The sequence below is a fragment of the Bos indicus x Bos taurus genome, chromosome 18 (assembly GCF_003369695.1).
Source record: "Bos indicus x Bos taurus breed Angus x Brahman F1 hybrid chromosome 18, Bos_hybrid_MaternalHap_v2.0, whole genome shotgun sequence".
Taxonomy (NCBI): domain Eukaryota; kingdom Metazoa; phylum Chordata; class Mammalia; order Artiodactyla; family Bovidae; genus Bos; species Bos indicus x Bos taurus.
Window position 1 is genome coordinate 4984660 of NC_040093.1, and position 23374 is coordinate 5008033.

At 44.7% G+C, this 23374-nt stretch overlaps 1 protein-coding gene across 24 annotated transcripts in view; it reads left to right on the forward strand.

Annotated features, from left to right (window-relative positions):
- Positions 1 to 533: 533 nt before the first annotated feature.
- The window catches only part of LOC113876048 (cationic amino acid transporter 3-like), a 41316-nt gene continuing 18475 nt past the window's right edge, over positions 534 to 23374 (forward strand). For 13 of the 24 annotated variants that reach the window (XR_003506382.1, XR_003506381.1, XR_003506389.1 and 10 more), the window contains exons 1-13: positions 11846 to 12161; positions 14450 to 14555; positions 14786 to 15185; positions 16481 to 16639; positions 18210 to 18387; positions 18789 to 18901; positions 19055 to 19277; positions 19446 to 19585; positions 19689 to 19791; positions 19980 to 20179; positions 20384 to 20550; positions 20819 to 20927; positions 21092 to 21217. Coding sequence is in view for 2 of the 24 variants with exons in the window: in XM_027514859.1 (XP_027370660.1) it covers positions 14816 to 15185; positions 16481 to 16639; positions 18210 to 18387; positions 18789 to 18901; positions 19055 to 19277; positions 19446 to 19585; positions 19689 to 19791; positions 19980 to 20179; positions 20384 to 20550; positions 20819 to 20927; positions 21092 to 21195 (1866 nt within the window). In the remaining 22 variants the exon portion in view is untranslated. Of the gene's footprint in view, positions 638 to 11844; positions 12162 to 14449; positions 14556 to 14785; positions 15186 to 16480; positions 16640 to 18209; positions 18388 to 18788; positions 18902 to 19054; positions 19278 to 19445; positions 19586 to 19688; positions 19792 to 19979; positions 20180 to 20383; positions 20551 to 20818; positions 20928 to 21091; positions 21604 to 23374 lie in introns of those variants that run through there. The other 11 variants (XR_003506401.1, XR_003506397.1, XR_003506398.1 and 8 more) reach the window with 11 other exon arrangements.

Sequence of the window (23374 nt, forward strand, 5' to 3'; positions counted from 1 at the left end):
GCCTCAAGGAAATGGGAACACATTGACCTTGTGACTGAAGAGTAACTGTACCTAAAACAATCAAGATGCTGCTGGTCCAACCATCCATGACCAGTTGCAAGATGACTGTCAGAGCTGACCATGCTGTTTCTCCATGTAGCCCCCTCCCTCTGTCTAAACCTCTTACCCACTGCCTGTTGGGGTGGGAGGGGAGTCGACCTTTGGCAGGAGTGTAACGCCCTCCCCCCACTGCCGGTATCCAAAATAAAGCAAACTTTCCTTCCACCAACCTGGCCTCCTGAATGGCTTTTGAGCAGCCAGCAGCCAGACTTTGCTTTCGGTTACAAAATGACTGAACTGAATACTTAAAGACGGTTAAAATTTCCTGTTACGTGTATGTTACCCCAGTTAAAAACATCTTAGAAAATCTCACAAGGGTAACCACAGAGGGCTGTGGTTAAGTGCTAACAGGAACTTTGCATAAGCTTCAGGTCCTCTCAGCCCCATCCCCACCCCAATTACCCAAGGTTAAGGGTTGTCTTCTGTGCTCAGGGACTTCCCTCTTTAAATTTTGGACAAACATCAGCTCCAGCCCTGTGCGCCTTAACCTCAGCCTCCCTGACTGACCCAGTGCTCCAGGCTCTGCTCCAAGGATCCAGTGAGTCTCGGGTCACCCTCTTCTGTGGGAAACTGGGTGCTGAGTTCACATCCTCCCAAAGAGACCTCTGCAACCCCAGAGTGCAGGGGTCAGCCCAGCTCCAGCCTAAGGGTGGAGAGACCCGTTTTACAGATGAAAGTAGAAGCAGCTGGGAACTGTCTGTGTTTGTGTGAGGAGAGGAGGGGCTGGGAGAGATTGGATCAATGTCCAGGGGCTCTTGGACTGGTTTTAGTCTGGTGCTCACACAACCCTAAGATGACCCTCACATGGAGTTTGTGATGCGGGTACCACTGCCGTCAGTCTCCTGTCTCCTCTCTGCCCTCCACGTCTGCTGATGCCTCCTCTAGGAGCTGAGCATTCTGCTGAAGACAATTCAGTGGTGTTTTGTGTTGAATTACCTTGGAGTTTTGTACACTCATCAACTCTGTGAAGCTGGCTCTCCAGTTTATCCCCAGCATACAATTTTAAAAGCTGTGGTGAAATATACATAAATTTGCCAACTTCACCATTTTTAAATGAGCCTTCAGCAGTACTGGGTAAATTTACACAGCTGTGTAACCAGTTCGCAGAATTCTTTTTGTCTTGTAAACTGAAACCATGTGTGCATTGAACAATGACTCCCCATTTCCCCCCTCACCCAGCACCTAGCAAACCAGCATTCTACTTTCTGTCTGTGTAAATTTGACTGTATTAGCTATTTTATAGAAGTGGGATCATACAGTACTTGTCTTATGGTGACTGGCTTATATCACTTAGCATATTGTCCTCAAGTTTCCTCCATGTTATAGCATGGGTCAGAATTTCCCATATTTTTAAGGCTGAATAATATTCCACTGTAGGTATAGAGCACATTGTTTTTATCCATTTTTCATGGATAGCCATTTGGGTTGCTTTCATCTCTCAGCTAATCTGAATAATGCCACCATGGGTGTACAAACGTCTCCTGTGACCTCACTTTCAGTTCTTTTGGGTGTACACTCAGGAGTGGGATTGCTCAACCATGATGGTAATTTCACTTTTGGTTTTTCGGAGGAACCACCATACTTTACCCACAGCAACTGTACCATTTTATGTTCCTAAAGACAGGGCTCAAAAGTTCATCAGCAGCGTTTGAACAAGAAGGAAACACAGGTCCAGGGAAGTATATGACTTGTTCAAGGGCAGAGAGGTGGGGCCAAGATCCTAATCATGGCTTCCTGACTCTTTGAATGCTTGCCCTCAACCATAATGCTCAACTCGGACCTTAGAGTAACATGGACAGAAGCCCCCTGCTCTTAACTCGTGTTCTCTGAGTCAGCCTGGCCCTGCAGAGCAGTGTAATGGGGAGACATTCTATGTCCCAAAGGATAGAAAATGGAGTCTTTTGTTTCTGATTCAGAATGAAGATTAGTCCTCTCTTCCTCCAGGCTCTTGGGAGATTGGTTTGGTTTTCCTCTTTTTCGATATTCAATAATAATTAATTAGGAACTTTTTTTTTTTGCTTTTTCATTGGAGGATAATTGTTTTACAATGTTGTGTTGGTTTCTGCTGTATGATAAAGTGAATCAGTCTTAATTATAAATATACTTTCTCCCTGGTGAGCCTCCCTCCCCCTTCCCATCCCGTGTGTCTACATCCTCACAGAGAGTCAGGCTGAGCAACCTGAGCTGTGCAGAGGCTTCCCACTAACTCCATTTTACACATATAGTGTATACATGTCAATGCTACTCTGTCAATTCATCCCACCCTCTCCTTCCTGCGCTGTGTCCACAAGTCCAATCTCTATGACTCCATCTCAATTCTGGCCCTGCAAATAGGTTCATCTGTACCATTTTTTTAGATTGCATATATATATATATGTATATGTATATATACACACACATTAATATACAATATTTGTTTTTCTCTTTCTGACTTACTTTACTCTGTATAACAAGTTCTAAGTTCATCCACCTCACTACAACTGACTCAAATTCTTTCCTTTGTATGGCTGAGCAATTTCATTGCCTATATGTACCACATCTTCTCTATCCGTGCATCTGTCTAAGGACATGTAGGTTGCTTCCATGTCCTGCCTGTTGTAAACAGGGCTGCAAAGAACATTCGCATACATGTATCTTTGTGATTTGATTTGATTTGACTTTGGTTTTCTCAGGGTTTATGCCCAGTAGTGGGTTGCCAGGTCATATGGTAGTTTTATTCCTAGTTTGTTCAGGAATGTCCATCCTGTTCTCCATAGTGCCTGTGTCAGCTTACTTTCCCACCAACAGTGCAGAAGAGTTCCCTTCTCTCCACATCCTCTCCACCATTTATTGTTTGTAGATTTTCCAATAGTGACCATTCTGACATCTGTGAGGTGACAGCTCACTGACATGTGGACCCATTGGGGGAAGGAGAAGGTTGAACAAACTGGGGGATTAGGATTGACATGCATACACTACATGTGCAAAACAGAAAGCTAATATGAACCTGCAGAGAGCACAGGAACCTCAGCTTGCAGCTCCGTGACGCCCTAGAGGGTTGGGATGGGCGACGGGGTGGGAGAGAGGCCCAGCAGGGAGGGGACATATGTATACATATAGCTATTCACTGGGCTTCCTTCCCTTGTGGCTCAGTGGTAAAGAATTGGCCTGCCAATGCAGGAGACACAGTTTTGATCCCTGGGTCAGGAAGATCCCCATGATTAGGAAATGGCAACCCACTCCAGTATTCTTGCCTGGAGAATCCCATGGACAGAGGAGCTGGCGGGCAACAGCCCATGGAGTGGCACAGAGTCAGACATGACTGAGTGGCTAAACAACAACAACAAAGCTGATTCACTTCTTTGTGTCGCAGAAACTAACACAACATTGTAAAACAGTTACACGCCAATAAAAAATCAAAAAAGAGAACACTCATATAAGTAAAGTCAGAAATGAAAGAGGAGATATTGTAAATGGTACTTCAAATATACACTGTCTTATACACATTTCTTATACTATGAAAAAGTATACGCCAACAAATTGGATAACCTGGAAGGAAAAAATAAACAATCTGAATAAACCAATAACTAGAAAGGAGGTTGAATCAGTGATAAGAAACCTCTCAACACAGAAAAGATAGTTTCATCGGTGAATTCTACAAAACATTTGATTTAAAAAAAATTTTAAACAATTTTGGCTGCACTCGGTTTTTGTTGCTGCGGGAGGACTTTCTCTCCAGTTGCAGTGATCCGGGGCTACTCTCCATTTTCATATGCATGCTTCTCCTTGCAGTTGCTGCTGTTTTTGTTCAGTCCCTCAGTCTTGTCTCACTCGTTGCAACCCCATGGACTGTAGCACGCCAGATTTCCCTGTCCTTCACTGTATCCTGGAGTTTGCTCAAAGTCATGTCCATTGAATCATTGATGCCATCCAACCATCTCATCCTCTGTTGCCCCCTTCTCCTCCTGCCCTCAATCTTTCCTAGCATCAGGGTCTTTTCCAATGAGTCAGCTCTTCACATCAGGTGGCCAAAGAATTGGAGTTTCAGCATGAGCATCAGCAGGTAGATTCTCATTCACTTATGCCACCAGGGAAGTCCAAAACACTAAGAATTTTAACAAACACAAAAGACTACATTTATTTCTAGACTCCTTCCTTGTATAAGATAATGGAGAAAACCTGAGTTGTCAGTGTGTATTCTTTGGAGGGTCCCCTCATAATGGAAGAATCTTTGATGATACCGTGATTGGGAATTTTTTCATTCTCTTCTCATGTCACATGGTTTTCTTTCAACTCCCCTCTGACTTAGTTTCTGTTCTGTCAGGGCTAGAGATTTGGATGGTTTCCAAATGCAACCAAGGCAGGAAATCTACTGGTCCAAGGCACAGTAATGAATTCATGTCAAAAACAGGATGTATGGGGGGAGGGGGCAGAAGGCAAGAGAGAGAGAGTGAGATGAAGTGTTTCCATCTGAGATAGAAAAGAGGCAGGAAGTGAAGTGAAGTGAAGTTGCTCGGTCAGGTCCGACTCTTTGCAACCCTGTGGACTGTAGCCAGCCAGACTCTTCCTTCCATGGGATTTTCCAAGCAAGAGTACTGGAGTGGGTCGCCATTTCCTTCTCCAGGGGATCGTCCCTACCCAGGGATGGAACCCAGCTCTCACGCATTGTAGGCAGACGCTTTACTGTCTGAGCCACTAGGGAAGCCCAAAAGAGGCAGGAGGAGGAGGCAAAGACAGAAGGATTAAGATACTAAAGACTGGCGGTGAGAAGGTAGGAGCAGATTATCAATAGTGAATTACAGGTCACCATGAATGCAACATCAATTTAAAATATTCATATATAATGTATATGCAAAGCACCCAAACTCAGCAATGGTTATACAATTGAGAAATAATTTCAGATGCTTCAGGAAGTACATGAAAAAGAAAAGGTGTTAACATTTGAGAGATAGAGGTCAGAAGGCTGGGAAATTTAGGGGAGGGGTGATGATCAGGACACTCACCTTGAAATACAGGGTGGCTCTTCAATGAGAAAGGAAAAAGAAAAGGAATGTGAGCATATCTGTGATATCTCAGTCTCCGTGAGATGAATTAAAAACATGGGAAATTACGTTGAAAAGATGAGAGGGTGGGGAGAAAGCAGCAGAGGCGGACCTGAGTGACTCTCATGAATCATAACAGGAAGACAGTACCTGACAATTGGGGTTGTCTACTGGGCATCCCTGGTGGCGTGGTGGTGAGAAGCCAATGCAGGAGAAGGTGGTAAGCCAATGCAGGTGGTAAGAAGCCAATTGGTCTCCTGCCAATGCAGGACACATGGGCTTGATCCCTGAGTTAGGAAGATCCCCTAAAGGAGAAAATGGCAACCCACTCTAGTATTCTTGGCTGGGAAATACCATGGACAGAGGAGCCTGGCAGGCTACAGTCCATGAGGTCGCAAAGATTCAGACACGACTGAGTGACTAAACAGCAACAAAAGCAAAAGAATTCTGTACGATGTGATATCAGACATGCCATTCTCAAGGCTTAAGTGTCTGTCCTCACATTACTTTAAACTCTGTATGTTTTCTCCTATTATATTATAGCTGTTTGAAAAGTCAGACTCTTAAAAACATGATGTGGAATTTTTTTCAACATTTGTATGTGGACTTGATTCCAAATGTCCTTCTGTTATTAAAGAGGGGAGTGCTCCTTACTTCTAAATCCCCAATGCCTATTTTAGATGTCTTTTTTTTTTTTTCCTTCTAAATTTATACTCTCTTGTTTGGCTGCCTCAACCTGAATTATTTTTTTTTAATTTATTGAAGTATAGTTGATTTACAGTGCTGTGTTAGTTTCTTCTGTAAAGCAAGGTGACTCAGTTATGCATATGTATTGATATCTTCTTTTTCATTTTCTTTTCCGTGACTGTTTATCACAAGATATTGATTATAGTTTCCTGTGTTATACAATAGGACCTTGTTGTTTATCTAGTCAAGGCAATGGCAACCCACTCCAGTACTCTTGCCTGGAAATCCCATGGATGGAGGAGCCTGGTGGGCTGCAGTCCATGGGGTCTCGAAGAGGAGGACACGACTGAGCGACTTCACTTTCACTTTTCATTTTCACGCATTGGAGAAGGAAATGGAAACCCACTCCAGTGTTCATGCTTGGAGAATCCCAAGGATGGGAGAGCCTGGTGGGCTGCCGTCTATGGGGTCGCACAGAGTCGGACACGACTGAAGTGACTTAGCAGCAGCAGAAGCAGCATACGATAGTTTGCACGTGCTAATCCCAAACTCCCAATCCTTCCTTTTCCCTCTTCCTTGGCCATCATAAGTCTAGTCTCTATATCTGTGAGTCTGTTTCTATTTCATAGATAGATTCATTTGGGTCATATTTTAGACTCCACATATAAATGATATCATACAGTATCTGTCTTTCTCTTTCTGATTTACTTCACTAAGTATGATAATCCCATTATCTAGGTCCGTCCATACTGCTGCAAGTGGCATTGTTTCATTTTTCATGGCTGAGCAGTCTGTCAGTATGTATGTATGTCTGAATATATATATTTGTTGTTGTTTAGTTGCTAAGTTCTGTCTGTCTCTTTTGCGACCCCATTTACTGTAGTTAGCCATGTTCCTCTGTCCATGGAATTTCCCAGACAAGAATACTGGAGTGGGTTGTCATTTCCTTCTCCAGGAGATCTTCTGCAGGCAGATTCTTCACCACTGAGCCACTAAATATTTACACACACACACACACACACACACATATATATCACATCTTGTTTATCCATTCATCTATTTGTTGCAGGAAGGGGGACCTCTTCCACGGCCCAAAACTGGACTCTTGTCTAACACTTGGAAATGAATTGTGCAAGGAGACACGTGTGCTGACAAAGCAAGAGATTTTATTGGGAAAGGGCACCCAGGTGGAGAGCAGTAGGGTAAGGGAACTCAGGAGAACAGCTCTGTCTCATGTCTTGCAGTCTCGGGTTTTATGGTGATGGGATTAGTTTCCGGGCTGTCTTTAGCCAATCAGACTCAGAGTTCTTCCTCGCGGTGCATGCCTTGTTCAGCCAAGATGGATACAAGAGAGAAGGATTCTGGGAGGTGGGTGGACAGGTGGTGTCTCCTTTTGACCTTTCCCAAATTCTTCTGGTTGGTGGAGGCTTATTAGTTACCTGTTCCTTACCAGAACCTCCTGTCATAAAACAGCTCATGCAAATGGTTATTATGGTGCCTGGCTAGGGTGGGCGGTTTCAACCAGCATACTTCCCCTAACATATTGATGAGTTTTAGGTTGTTTCCATGCCTTGGCTATTGTAAATAGTGTTGCTATGAACATAGGGATGCATGTATCTTTTTGAATTATAGTTTTGTCTGGGTATACAGTCCGAAGTGGGATGACTGGATCCTACATCAACTCAATTTTTAATTTTTTGAGGACCCTTTATACTGTTTTCCATAATGACTGCACCACTTTACATTCCCACCAACAGTGTAAGAGGGTTCCCTTTTCTCCACACCCTCTCCAACATTTATTATTTGTAAACTTGTTAATCATAGTCATTCTGAACAGCATGGGGTGGTACCTCATCGTTGTTTTGATTTGCATTTCTCATGGCATCTGGTCCCATCTCTTCATGGGAAATAGATGGGGAAACAGTGGAAACAGTGTCAGACTTTATTTTGGGGGGCTCCAAAATCACTGCAGATGGTGATTGCAGCCATGAAATTAAAAGACACTTACTCCTTAGAAGGAAAGTTATGACCAACCTAGGTACCATATTAAAAAGCAGAGATATTACTTTGTCAACAAAGGTCTGTCTAGTCAAGGTTATGGTTTTTCCAGTGGTCATATATGAATGTGAGAGTTGGACTGTGAAGAAAGCTGAGCACCAAAGAATTGATGCTTTTGAACTGTGGTGTTGGAGAAGACTCTTGAGAGACTCTTGGACTGCAAGGAGATCCAACCAGTCCATTCTAAAGGAGATCAGTCCTGGGTGTTCTTTGGAAGGAATGATGCTGAAGCTGAAACTCCAATACTTTGGCCACCTCATGCGAAGAGTTGACTCATTGGAAAAGACTCTGATGCTGGGAAGGATTGGGGGCAGGAGAAGAAGGGGACAACAGAGGATGAGATGGCTGGATGGCATCACTGACTTGATGGACATGAGTTTGAGTGAACTCCGAGAGTTGGTGATGGACAGGGAGGCCTAGCGTGCTGTGATTTATGGGGTCGCAAAGAGTCGGACAAGACTGAGTGACTGAACTGAACTGAATAATTATGAATGATGGCCATCTTTTCCTGTGCGAGTTGGCCATGTTTTATATGTCTCTTTTAGTGCCTATTTTAGGGTGCCTTTTGGCAATATTGTAGGTCTTCATAGAACCGTTCAACTTCAGCTTGTTCAGCGTTACTGCTTGGGCATAGACTTGGATTACTGTGCTATTGAATGGTTTGCCTTGGAAATGAACAGAGATCATTCTGTTGTTTTTGACACTGCATCCAAATTCTGCATTTCGGACTCTTTTGTTGACCATGATGGCTACAACTAATAGAGTTTTGCCAAGAAAATGCACTGATCATAACAAACACCCTCTTCCAACAACACAAGAGAAGACTCTACACATGGACATCACCAGATGGTCAACACCAAAATCAGATTGATTATATTCTTTGCAGCCAAAGATGGAGAAGCTCTATATAGTCAGCAAAAACAAGACCAGAAGCTGACTGTGGCTCAGATCATGAATTCCTTATTGCCAAATTCAAACTTAAATTGAAGAAAGTAGGGAAAACCACTAGACCATTCAGGTATGACCTAAATCAAATCCCTTATGATTATACAGTGGAAGTGAGAAATAGATTTAAGGGCCTAGATCTGACAGATAGAGTGCCTGATGAACTATGGAATGAGGTTCCTGACATTGTACAGGAGACAGGGATCAAGACCATTCCCATAGAAAAGAAATGCAAAAAAGCAAAATGGCTGTCTTTGGAGGCCTTGTAAATGGCTGTGAAAAGAAGAGAAGTGAAAAGCAAAGGAGCAAAGGAAAGATATAAGCATCTGAATGCAGAGTTCCAAAGAATAGCAAGAAGAGATAAGAAAGCCTTCTTCAGCGATCAATGCAAAGAAATAGAGGAAAAGAACAGAATGGGAAAGACTAGAGATCTCTTCAAGAAAATTAGAGATACCAAGGGAACATTTCATGCAAACATGGGCTCGATAAAGGACAGAAATTGTATGGACCTAACAGAAGCAGAAGATATCAAGAAGAGGTGGCAAGAATACACAGAAGAACTGTATAAAAAAGATCTTCACGACCCAGATAATCACGATGGTGTGATCACTGACCTAGAGCCAGACATCCTGGAATGTGAAGTCAAGTGGGCCTTAGAAAGCATCACTACGAACAAAGCTAGTGGAGGTGATGGAATTCCAGTGGAGCTCTTTCAAATCCTGAAAGATGATGCTGTGAAAGTGCTGCACTCAATATGCCAGCAAATTTGGAAAACTCAGCAGTGGCCACAGGACTGGAAATGGTCAGTTTTCATTCCAATCCTAAAGAAAGGCAATGCCAAAGAATGCTCAAACTACCACACAATTGCACTCATCTCACACACTAGTAAAGTAATGCTCAAAATTTTCCAAGCCAGGTTTCAGCAATATGTGAACAGTGAACTTCCTGATATTCAAGCTGGTTTTAGAAAAGGCAGAAGAACCAGAGATCAAATTGCCAACATCTGCTGGATCATGGAAAAAGCAAGAGAGTTCCAGAAAAATATCTATTTCTGCTTTATTGACTATGCCAAAGCCTTTGACTGTGTGGATCACAATAAACTGTGGAAAATTCTGAAAGAGATGGGAATACCAGACCACCTGATCTGCCTCTTGAGAAATGTATATGCAGGTCAGAAAGCAACAGTTAGAACTGGACATGGAACAACAGACTGGTTCCAAATAGGAAAAGGAGTACGTCAAGGCTGTATATTGTCACCCTGTTTATTTACCTTACATGCAGAGTACATCATGAGAAACGCTGGGCTGGAAGAAACACAAGCTGGAATCAGGATTGCTGGGAGAAATATCAATAACCTCAGATATGCAGATGACACCACCCTTATGGCAGAAAGTGAAGAGGAACTCAAAAGCCTCTTGATGAAAGTGAAAGTGGAGAGTGAAAAAGTTGGCTTAAAGCTCAACATTCAGAAAACGAAGATCATGGAATCCGGTCCCATCACTTCATGGGAAATGGATGGGGAAACAGTGGAAACAGTGTCAGACTTATTTTTCTGGGCTCCAAAATCACTACAGATGGTGACTGCAGCCATGAAATTAAAAGACACTTACTCCTTGGAAGGAAAGTTATGACCAACCTAGATAGCATATTCAAAAGCAGAGACATTACTTTGCCAACAAAGGTCCGTCTAGTCAAGGCTATGGTTTTTCCTGTGGTCATGTATGGATGTGAGAGTTGGACTGTGAAGAAGGCTGAGCGCCGAAGAATTGATGCTTTTGAACTGTGATGTTGGAGAAGACTCTTGAGAGTCCCTTGGCCTGCAAGGAGATCCAGCCAGTCCATGCTGAAGGAGATCAGCCCTGGGATTTCTTTGGAAGGAATGATGCTAAAGCTGAAACTCCAGTACTTTGGCCACCTCATGTGAAGAGTTGACTCACTGGAAAAGACTCTGATGCTGGGAGGGATTGGGGGCAAGAGGAGAAGGGGATGACAGAGGATGAGATGGCTGGATGGCATCACTGACTCGATGGACGTGAGTCTGGGTGAACTCCGGGAGTTGGTGATGGACAGGGAGGCCTGGTGTGCTGCGATTCATGGGGTCGCAAAGAGTCGGACACGACTGAGCGATTGAACTGAACTGAACTTTGGCAATATTAGCTGGATGAATCTGTACACTGCTTCTTTCCTTGGCCACATATTTTATTAGTGAAAGAAAAGTGAAAGTGTTAGTTGTTCAGTTGTGTCCAACTCTTTGTGACCCCATGGACTATAGGGTGCCAGGCTCCTCTGTCCATGGGATTCTCCAGGCAAGAACACTGGAGCAGGTTGCAGTTCCCTCCTGCAGGGGATCTTCACTATCCACATGTCTATGTCTCCTGCATGGCAGGCAGATTCTTTAACTGTCTGAGCCACCAGAGAAGCTTATATCATCTTGTTGAAGCATTTAAACTTTATTGCTGTTGGGGCAGAATATCGTGTCCTCTATCCTCTTAGGTTCTTTGTCTGGAGCCTGCAAAGTAGACACATGAAGAGTAGATAAACAGGAGAAAGAAGCCTTCTGTTTACATTTCCCAAGAAAGGAGGCAAGTGGGCTCTAGGCTAGATATTTACAATCTGCCTTCTGTTCCCACTGGGAGATGGAAATGACAGGAACAGAGTAAATAGCTGGACTTTGTCTGCTGTGGACATGGTAATATAACAATCATGGCACGGACAAAGAGGGGCTAAACCCTGTGTGTGTAAAAGATCAAGGGGTCACATATTTTCTATCTTTAGGGCACCGCACATGCACAGAAAGTCTCCTTGGGGGGCAAAAAGATGGGAGTGCCATCCCGTAATAGGTGATGTCCAGGGCCCCCAGAGGCCTGTGTGTTGGAATCCATCTAGGAAAAAAGGCTGCACACACTTGTCAGGGAGGGTCCTAGGGCAGGGCAGATAATTAGCCAAAGACAAACAAAGACAGGAAGAACCACCCTGTACAGATGATTTAACAGTCTCTTTATGGGCTCCTCCTCCTTCGGGAGGACGCCCACAGCCTTTCTATTGTGTGTGAACTCTGCCTGGCTTCTGTCTTAACAAACCTCCTCTGTGCTCCCCATGACTGTGCTGTGTCTCCAGTAACGCACGTTTATCATATTTTTAGTTTTTGCCTCCTGGAGAAATGCATTTTTTTACTGGGGGCAAGAACCAGGAGAACCTTGTTTCTAGTTTCTAGCCATTGGTGGACTAGAGATTAAGATTCCTGGTTTTTCACCCAGGCCACCCGGGTCCAATTCCTGGGCAGAGAACTAAGCCACTCCTCACGGTTGATCTCTCTCCAAGATCATTGATGCTGAAGCCTGGGATTTCAAGGTAAACTGCCAGTCTCCCCAAACTGCTGGCTGGAGACTTCTGACTCTCTCTCTCTCTCCCATGACAACTTGCTTACTCTCACTCTCTGCTTTGTTCTCTTTTCAAGACCCACAGGGCTGAATCTAGGTCCGCACAGTGAAGGAGCCCTGCTGCTGCTGCTTAGTCGCTTCAGTCGTGTCCGCCTCTGTGTGACCCCATAGACGGCAACCCACCAGGCTCCCCCGTCCCTGGGATTCTCCAGGCAAGAACACTGGAGTGGGTTGCCATTTCCTTCTCCATTGTATGAAAGTGAAAAGTGAAAGTGAAGTCGCTCAGTCGTGTCCGACTCTTAGCGACCCCAGGGACTGCACCAGGCTCCTCCGTCCATGGGATTTTCCAGGCAAGAGTACTGGAGTGGGGTGCCAATGTTTTTCTCTCTCCTTTCCTCTTTCTCTTGTCTGCCTGATCTACAACTCCCAGCATGTCCCTTGCCCAAGCAGTGCTTCCTCATCAACTTTCGAGAAACACGCTGGGAATCAGAGCTGGGCGCCTACCGCCACCACCAGCAAATCGCTCCCTGCTGTGTTGCTGTTGCTCAGCTGCTCAGTTGTGTCTGAGTCTTGCGACCCCAAGGACTGTAGCCAGCCAGGCTCCAAGTTTTCTTGCTCTTTCAGATTCTTCTGTAATTTTAAGATACTATATTTGTAAAAAGAAAAAATGCTAACAATCATTTGACCATCACATGGTTGCCACAAACCTTCAATTTATAAGAAAAGGCAGTATCTTTGAGGCACAATAAATCAGTGCATGATAGTGCTTGTACATGTATATGTACGGATTTAAAATATAAGTATAATTAATGCACAAATATGCATTTATATAAAAGCTGTGTATTGAAATATATATTTGAATATTCACTCTTTGTCTGAAATTCAGTATATCTAGGTGTTTTGTATTTTTATTTATTAAATCGCTCACTCCTTGGTGTCCATGTATACTCTCTGTATTCTACTCTCTTCTTAGAAGAGCATTAGTCATGTGGGGTTAGGAGCCACCCTAATAGCACAGGTATAGGAGTAAGAAGGTAATCAGTTAGCACCAAGCAGTCAGGGTTGCTGTCATCTTGAGGTGCTGGAAGGAAAATTGCAAGGTTCAGACGATTATATCAAGCCAAAGTGACATTGGGTGAAGGGAGTTACGGTACCTCCTAAGAGGCCAGTTGACTCAGAACAGTGTCGAGTATGACAGAATTTAAGAGATTCAACTGGGTGGGCAACAGAAATAGTCAGAGACCACAGTTACAAGTTCTTCAGGCAGCAGGACACCATCTGGGAAGGGAACCTTGTCTTTTCATGGACTCCATAAGAAAGGAGTTGTTCATTCTTATTTTCCAAACAGATGTTCTTTATCTCAGTGGTTAAGACAGATGAGCTGTGAGAGTCAGACAGGCTGTCTTAGTTCACACAAAGTTCAAACTGAACCACAAATAAGCCAAAATGACTTCCCCATTCCTCAATATATGAACATTTTCTCCCTCACAAGCAGATAAAAATCTTAAAACCATATGATCCAGCAATTCTGCTTCTGAGTATACACCCAGAAGAGTTGGAGAGAAGCACAGTCTGGAAGACATATGTGTATACCTGTGTTCATAGCAGCATTATTCACAATAACCAAAGCATGAAAGAAACCCAAGTGTCCATTGACCAAGAAACAGATAAGCCAGGTGTGGCATGTACTTATAATACTATGGAGTATTATTCAGCATTAAAAATGGAATTCTAACACATGCTACAACATGGATGAATTTTGTTGACATTGTACTAAGTAAAGCCTGACAACAAAAGAGAAATAGTGTACGAACCTACAAGAATGAAGTACCTAGAGTGGTCCCAAAGAGTTGGACATGACTGAAGCAACTTAGCACTAGCTCTAGAGTGGTCAGGCTCACAGAGACACAGGGTGTAATGGTGGTTGCCAAGACTGGTGGAGAAGAAAGGAAGAATTTTGTTGTATGGGTACAGAGTTTCAGTTTTAAAAGATGAAGAAAGTTCTACAGTTTGGTTGCCCAAAATGTAAATGTACTTAACTAAACTACATACTTAAAAAAGATTAAAATAGTTAATGTTACGTTCTGGGTATTACAACACAATTAAAAAAAAAAACAAAAAACAAACAAAAAAACCCTCTCAGAAGCACCACCTGAGGTAACCACAGAAGAATCAAGGGCTGATAGCAACTCTGCAGATGCTTCCTTCCTGCCCCCAACTCCATCCCCACCCCAACAAAAAGTTGTCTTTTGCTCACAGGGACTCCCCGCTTCGGTTCTTGGAGATACCTCAACTCCAGCCCTGCATGGCTTAACCTCAGCCTCCCTGACTGACCCAGTGCTCCAGGCTCTGCTCCAAGGGTCCAGTAAGTCTCGGGTCACCCTCTTCTGTGGGAGACTGGGTGCTGAGTTCACATCCTCCCAAGGAGACCTCTGCAACCCCAGAGTGCAGGGGGTCAGCCCGGCTGCAGCCTGAGGGTAGAGAGACCCATTTTCCAGATGAAAGTAGAAGGAGCTGGGAGCTGTTGTGCTGTGTCAGAAGAAGTGGGGGGGGGGGGGTTCATCATCTTGATGGCTTTGCATCTTGTTTCCTCAGCAGATAGTAGCCTCGTGACCTCCGTCTAGGATGCTTCAGGATGCTCGCCAATTTGGTCAGAAGCTGGTGCGCAGGCGGCCACTGGGTCCCAGAGAGGAGACTGAGCATCACCTGGCTGGTTGTCTGAACACCCTAGACCTGGTGATCATAGGCGTGCGCAGGATGTTGGGAGCTGGCGTGCACATCCTGGTTGGTACAGTGGCCAAGTACATCGCTGGACCAGCAATCGTCCTCTCCTTCTTGGTGGCTGCCCTGTCTTCTCTGTTGTCTGGGTTCTGCTATATAGAATTTGGGGCCCGGGTACCAAGCTCTGGTTCTATGTATCTCTACAGCTATACCATCATGGGTCAGGTGTATGGCTTCATCATCGGCTGGAATCGCATACTGTCCTTAACTGTTGGTGAGATATTGGGGTACAGGAGGGGGTGGGGCTTCAGATCAAGAGACTAGGAGATATGAATGGCATCTTTGCTCATTCACAAGCAGATGTTATCCACCTTGCGGGGCTGTGCTGTCCTTAGTCACTGCAGTCGTGTCCAACTCTTTTTGACCCCATGGACTGTAGCTCTCTAGGTTCCTCTATCCTTGGGATTTTGTCAGGCAAGAATATTGGAGTGAGTTGCCATGTCCTGGTTGCCATGCCCTCCTCCCGGATCTTCCCAATCCAGGGATCAAACCCCACCTTGTGGGGGGAGATGGGTAATAGTGACAGAAAGGCTCTACAACTTCATTCTACTCAGTTTGATGCCATTGTTGATGTTCAGTCTCTAAATTGTGTCTGACTCTTTGCAACCCCAGGAACCGCAACACGCCAGGTTTCCCTTCAATCCTGCTTACCTTAAACGATGAGACTAAGAACCTTGAAGGCTTCCCAGGTGGCTCAGTGGCAAAAAATCTGACTGCCAGTACAGGAGACTTGGGTTTAATCCCTGGGTCAGGAAGAATCCCTGAAGAAAGCCATGGCAACCTACTCCAGTATTCTTGCCTGCATAATTCCACAGACAGAGGAGCCTGGTGTGCTGCAGTCCATGGTGTCACAAAGAGCTGGACACGACTTAAGGGCTAAACACAGTGACAACAAATAACCCTGAAGGAAAGGGAACTCTAGGGAGTGTGTGTGTGTGTGTTAGTCACTCAGTCTTGTCCGACTCTTTGCAATCCCATGGACTATAGCCCTCTCGGCTCCTCTATCCATGGAATTCTCCAGACAAGAATACTGGAATGAGTTGCCATCTCCTTTTCCCAAGGATCTTCCCAGGCAAGGGATCGAACTCCGGTCTCCCGCATTGCAGGCGGATTCTTTACCATCTGAACCACCCCCTGCACAGGGAGTGGGTAGAGGGAGGCAAATTCCTCAGGATTATCTCCTCATCGTAGTGAAGACTTTGGTTAGCTGCTGACTTCCCGGGATTTTTCCTGACACTCTGATTTAAAATGCCAATTCCGATCCCACCATCCTGGTCCCACCTCCCTGTGCTTTTTGTTTATTTTCTGTAACTTTGATCTCCTAGCATATTAAAGAGTTGACCTATGTTGTGAATCATCTGGGCCTGCCCTCCCCACCTGATGAGAAGAAACTCTTTGAATCCCTAGATATTATGGGTTTTTTGTTGTTGCTGTTGTTCACTCCTCTCCCTAGATCATTGTGGTTCAATTTCTGTTTGCTCATAAACATTCCTTCTTCTGCTGCTGTAGGCACTGCCTGTATAGCCCGGGCCTGGAGCTACACCTTCGACAGCCTGACTGGGAACCACATCTCTCGGGGGTTAGAGGGAACTTTCTCCCTGTATATGCCCTACTACCTGGCCAAGTACCCAGACTTTTTCGCCCTGGGCCTGGTGCTGCTGCTCATGGGTGAGTCAGGGGTCAGAGTTAGGATGGGAAGAGTGCGATGTGAAAGGGAAGCTGGGTTGGGAAAGCCTCAGGGTTACTGAATGGAGAGGGGATTAGGACTGGGAAGGAAGGTTTGGAATAAGAAAGAGAGGAAGGCAAAACAAAGACCATTTTTTCCCTACCCTTGGACTATTGAAAATTTGGGCTGGATCATTCTTTGAGGTAGAGGTAATAGGTGGCTCAGATAGTAAAGAATCTGCCTGCAATGCGGGAGACCAGGGTTCCATCCTTGAGTCCGGAAGATCCCCTGGAGAAGGGAATGGTTACACACTCCAGTATTCTTGCCTGGAGAATCCCACGGACAGAGGAGCCTGGTGGGCTACAGTCTATGGGGTCGCAAAGAGTCGGACATGACTGAATGACTAACACTTTTGTTCTTTGGGGTTGGGGGCTGTCCTGGGCATTTCAGTATTTTTTTTTTTAATCATTTTTTGGGGAATTCCCTGGTGGTCCAGTGGTTAGGACTCTGTGCTTTCACTAATAAAGGTGCAGGTTCAATCCTTGATTGGGGAACTAAGATCCCACCTGGCAAGCGGGTCACCCCTCCCCCCCAAAAAAGATCATTGTTGAATATTGAGTAGCAACGCTGAACTTTATGTACTATATACCAATGATACCCAGCTCTCCAAACTGTATCAATCACAATGTTTCCAGACAGTGCCAAAAGTCCCTTGTGGGATAAAATTACCCCAGTTGAGAATCAAAGTTGTTTTTTTTCTTCCTGGCCGCACTGGGTCTTCTTGTGTGACCTTCAGGCTCTTCATTGCTGTGCTTAGGCTCAGCAGTTGCGGCATGAACATGGGATCTTAGTCCCTGGACCAGAGATCAAACTTATATCCTCTGCAATGCAAGGCAGTTTCTCAACCTCTGCAACATTAGGGAAGTACCAAAGATTTTATAAAATTATTTTTTATTATTTTTTTACTTTATTATTTTATTGGAATATAACTATTTTACAATGTTGTGTTAGTTTCTGCTGGACATCATTGTGAATCAGCCATATGTACACATATATCTCCTTCCTTTTGAGCCTCCCTCCCACCCCACAAAGATTATTTTTAACTGAGAGGAAACTTTTCCAGTTTACTGAGATATAATTGACATACAACACTGTATAAGTTTAAGATGATTTGATAGACATGTATATTGTGAGGTGATGGCCACAATAAGAAATTAACCACCTGAAAGTGTACAATTTGGTGGCACTCAGTACATTCTCAATGTTGTGTAACCATCACCTCCTTCCAGTTCCAAACATGTTCTTCACAACAAAAGGAAGCCCCATACCCACTGAGCAGTCACTGTCTGTCCACCACCCATAACCACCAGTCCTAGGCAAAAATGTGTTTACTTTCTATCTCTACGGATTTAGTTATTTATTTGGCCTCATCATGAGCATGCAGAACTTCCCCAACCAGAGATCAAACCTGTGCCCCCTGCCATGGAAACTTGGAGTATTAACCACTGGACTACCAAGGGAGTCCTGGATTTAGTTATTTGGAAAGTTTCATTTTCCAATTTTACCCCACAGGACTACTGGTTCTGGGAGTTCATGTGTTACCCCAGGTTAACAAAGTGTTCATGGGCATCAACATTTTGGTCCTCAGCTTCATCATCGTCTCTGGCTTCATTAAGGGAGACCTGCACAACTGGAAGCTCATGGAACAGGACTACCCATTGAACACATCTGAATCCAATGACATTTATAGGTTAGGAGGATGTCCTTGACCTTAGTAAGGTGTGGCATGAGAAAGGGTACCCATCTGGGAATCTGGGGGTTGAAGAGATCTTGGGCTTCTTTGGTGGCTCAGATGATAAAGAATCCACCTGCAGTGCAGGAGACCAGGGTTCAGTCCCTGGGTCTTCCTGATCCTCTGGAGAATAGAATGGCTAACTACTCCAGTATTCTTGCCTGGAATATTCCACAGACAGAGGAGCCTGGTGGGCTACAATCTGAGTTTGAAGTTGGACACAACTGAGAAACTAACCTAAAGAGATCCAGGTGGAGGGGGTCCTGGAGCCCAGGACTTGTCATATTAAGGGAGGAGTCCAGTATACATGGCTGAACACACCTCACCCACGTTCTTTCTTGTTTCTTCTCTCACCATAGCTTGGGCCCTCTGGGTTCTGGAGGGTTTGTGCCTTTTGGCCTTGATGGGATTCTCCGAGGAGCAGCTTTATGTTTCTACATGTTTATTGGTTTTGATTCCATTGTCACTACAGGTAACATGGTCACCCTGTGTCCCATCCAGGGTGTGGGCACGGATTGGGCTGCCCTTGGGCATAGGGGTTTCTTTTGGAGGTTCAACAGGAAAGCGGATTTTGTGCTTTCACTCTGGTGTGTTTCCTGACCCAGTATTTCCTCTAATCCTGCAGGGGAAAAAGCCCAAAATCCTCAGCGGTCCATCCCCATCAGCATCGTGGTCTCAGTCTTGATCTGCTTTGTGGCATATTTTGGTGTCTCAGCAGCGCTCACCCTCATGGTGCCCTACTACCAAATTCACCCTGACAGCCCCTTTCTACAGGCTTTTCTCCATGTTGGTTGGGGCCCTGCCAGATATGTCGTGGCTGTTGGCATCCTCTGTGCTCTTTCATCCAGGTCAGTGGCATGGCTTTCTCCTCGTTGACTGTCAGATGCTCAGGTATCCCAGCCCTTGGGATTGAGAGACAAGAGAGAAAGACACCTTACCCCGTGTAGACGAGGGAGCAGATGCCCTGGTCTCTCATGCTTCTGCACATTCTCACTCCTCTCTGTTTTCTTTTCCAGCCTCCTGAACACCATGTTTGCCATGTCTTGGTTGATCTACACAATGGCAGAGGACGGGCTCCTTTTCCGATTTCTTGCCGAGATCAACGCCCGTACACGCACTCACATCAAGGTTATCATGATTTCTGGAATCCTTGCAGGTAGATAAACAAAACCCACTGCCTTTGGATTATCTTCCTTGGCTTGCATATTTCCAGCTGTTTCTCACTCCATCCCCCCACCTTGTTTATGCCCTCCTTCTAGGGGTCTTGGCGTTACTCTTCCATTTCAGTGATCTGATGGATCTCATGTCACTTCGGTCCCTGCTTGCTAACTTGGTGGTCGATTTTTCTGTCCTTGTGCTCAGGTGAGACTCCACTCCACCCTGACTGGGGGTCTTTGACTTGTGGGGATTGATGGGGGCTAATCCTCTCTGCCTTCATGCTGCCTTCTAAATGTCCTGCTCTGCTTTTGTGGGAAAAAAAGATGGATTCGACTGTGTGATGTTGGGTGAGTAGGGACTGCTGTTCATGTTGCATCATACTTCTAATTCAGGTATCACTCAGACCAGAATTTAAGCAAGAACCAAAAAACAGAGGAAGAAAGTGAGATGGAGCTTGTAGTCAAAGAAAGGTCTTTGGACCCTGTACCTAAAGCCAACATCTCAAGGAATCTCAAGAGTCTGTGGTTCCCTGCCAGCACCATCCCCACCCGGACATCTGGCCAGATTGTCTATGGATGTGCCATAGTGCTTGGTGAGCATTGGGATCTGTCTCTGGCGGTATTCTGAAATTGACAAGATAAGGTGGGAATGTGTATTTCATCAGTTGAGGAATGCTGAAGGTATGATGAGCCTTCATGATGTGAGAAGTTTTGGGGAGGAGTGTGACCCAAGGTCTTGACATCTTTGGCTTCTGGAGTCGAACCTGTTCTGTTCTCCTCCACCTTGACCCTTGTAGTTGTCCTGCTGATAATCCTGAGCCTGATCTTGTACCGGTGGCCCAGCCAGGTGTTCTCTGGAGACCCCGTGCTCACCACAGTGGCTGTGCTGCTGCTGCTGCTCATCACTGGGGTCACGGCCATCATCTGGAGGCAGCCCCAGGACCCCACTGCTCTTCACTTCAGGGTAGGTGACCTCATGTGCCCAAAGTGTCCACCTTGAGTGAAGGAGGTCTGCGTGCTTTAGGTCTAAGCTTCCTTTGCTGGACCAGGGAAGAAGGGGAGTTGCTGAAACCTATGGACCCTTCCCTGATCCACACTCAGTGCTTTACATGCACTAAGTAGCCACTGAACACACAGCCTGAATGGCACTGAACTTGTCCCACCCACATGGGATAGGGTCTCCCTTTCAGATGCCTAGGATGTGTTCAGGGATGAACTGACTCTGCCCACAGGTCCCTGCTCTGCCTTTCCTCCCACTGGTGAGCATCTTTGTGAACATTTACCTGATGGTGCACATGACTACTTGGACCTGGGTCCTATTTGGCATCTGGATGGGGATTGGTAAGTGACTTTCTGGAGTAAAGAGGCCTCTTGGATAAACGAACCCAATCTTCCTACCACCTCCCCCCTAAACTGTGTCAGATACCATGATAGGAGGTCTATTGGGCATTTATAAGTGAGGAGAGTGCCTGCTTTTACTTCTCACTGTCTCATTTCCCTACTAGGATTTGCCATATACTTTGGATATGGGATCCGACACAAGTTGGAGGAGAACACTGAGCAACACACTGGCCTCCACCTCCCAAATGCTGGACAAAAACATCCCTAGTGATGAATCATCTTAACCACAGGTGAGAGATGCTGTGTGGAATCCCTCCATGCACTGGAGGATCTGCTTCGAGAGGCACTGTGAGCCTCTATGGACTGTGAAGGCAGAATGCATTTATAGCTGTGTATTTATTGCTAGTGGACAAAGTGACTTTAATGCTGCAAATGCTGAAGGAAGCACTTAAAAGCATAATCAGTTAAGTTCAGTCGCTCAGTTGTGTCTGACTCTTTGCGACCCCATGAATCGTAGCACGCCAGGCCTCCCTGTCATCACCAACTCCCGGAGTTCACTCAAATTCTTGTTCATCGAGTTGGGTAATACACACCCAGAAAAGAGAATTTTCATGAAAAATGTACAGAAATGTAACCAGAAACCAAAGGAAGAAATAAAATATTAACTTACACATAAGCAGTGTCCTTTTATGCCTGTTGTCAGTGAAAACACACAAATTGTCACAGGAGAAGGAAACACAGGTAACCATATGTGCAAGAGCTGTACTTCAGGGGGTTTCCCTGGCACTCCAGTGGTTAAGACTTGCCTTCTAATGCAGGGGGTGCCAGTTCGATCCCTGGTCGTGGGGCTAAGATCCCACATGCCTCACAACCAAAAATCAAAACATAAAGCAGAAGCAATAAAGACTTTAAAAATGGTCCACATTAAAAAACAAATTTTTTTTTTTTTTTAAAAGAGTTGCACTTTAGGGAATTCCCTGGAGGTCCAGGATTTAGGACCCAGTGCTCTCACGGCCACGGCCAGGGTTCAATCCCTGGTTGGAGAACTCAGATCCTGCAAACTGTGCAGTGTGGCCAAAAAATAAGAAAAAAAACAAAACAAAACATAAATGCGAGTTTAAAAAAAGAGTTGCATTTTAAACATGAGAAAGCAGATGCATTGGAAGCAGAAGGAAAGAAGAGATACACTGTGCAAACAGTAACATAAGAAAGATGCATAGCCATATTAATATCAGATGAAAGAGATTTTAAGAAAAAGAGAATAATAATAGATAAATGGAATTATTTTACTGAGAAAGAGAAATGGTCATTTTCATCTTCTCCCCCAGCTTTACTGAGACATATATCACACTGTGTAATAAGCACTTTACTTTTCTGTCACGGACTATTAGAGTTAGATAGTAGAGTTGATGAGGAAAAGTTCTTTAATTGGAAAATAAAAACCCTGCATTGCCAGAGGTGAGGAAAGAGGGTGGGAAGTAATGATTGGTTGATGAATGGTTACGGTTGTGTGAAAATTGTTCAAGCATGTCCGACTCTTTGCAACCCCATGGGCTATACAGTCCATGGAATTCTCCAGGCCAGAATACTGGAGTGGGTAGCCTTTCCCTTCTCCAGGGGATCTTCTTATCCCAGGGATCGAACCCAGGTCTCTTGTATTGCAGGCAGATTCTTTACCAGCTGAGCCACAGGGAAGACCATGGTTATGGCTGGGTGGAACTAAAAGATAGGAAGCAAAACTAGAGAAGTAAAAATAAAAAGATGTTACCGAAGAAAATAATGCTTGAAACAGATTATGGACATGGAGGACATTGATTATTATGAAGTACCCAACTATTTGTGGGAAGGAGCAGCTGCAGTAGAGAGAAAGAGGGATGGAGGTAAAGAAATTAAGCAGCAAAGTTGTTAAATGAGTTTTTAAAAAAATAGATAGAAGAGGATGAACAGAATTAGGAAAATCCTGCAAGTTCACTGTCCTGCAAGTCTACTGAAATACAGGCTGGGAAACAATGGAGACTGAAACTGTCGGGTTAAACTTTGATGGAAGAGGCTGACATCACCTGATCGTTGTTCTTCCCTTACCGCTGGGGGACAACCAGATACCCCGTGTTAGCCAGTGTGCTGCAACAGACAACACAGAACACCGCCCGGAACACAGTCCTGATGAAAAGCTGAATCAGAGTGTCCTCAAGCCTCTAGATCAACTACAGCTCATCGTGAACATAAGGGATAGATTCACAGTTTGAGTAAAAACACAATCAGCCAAAACCAGGATGTTGATAATTCCCCAGGGCATAAAAATGATCCAGTATTTATACCAATTAAATAGTATGACCAATAGCCATAAAAAGGAATACATTTGACTCAGTTCTAATGAGGTGGATGGACATAGAGCCTTTAATACAGAGTGCAGTAAGTTAGAAAGAGCAGAACAAATATCCTACATT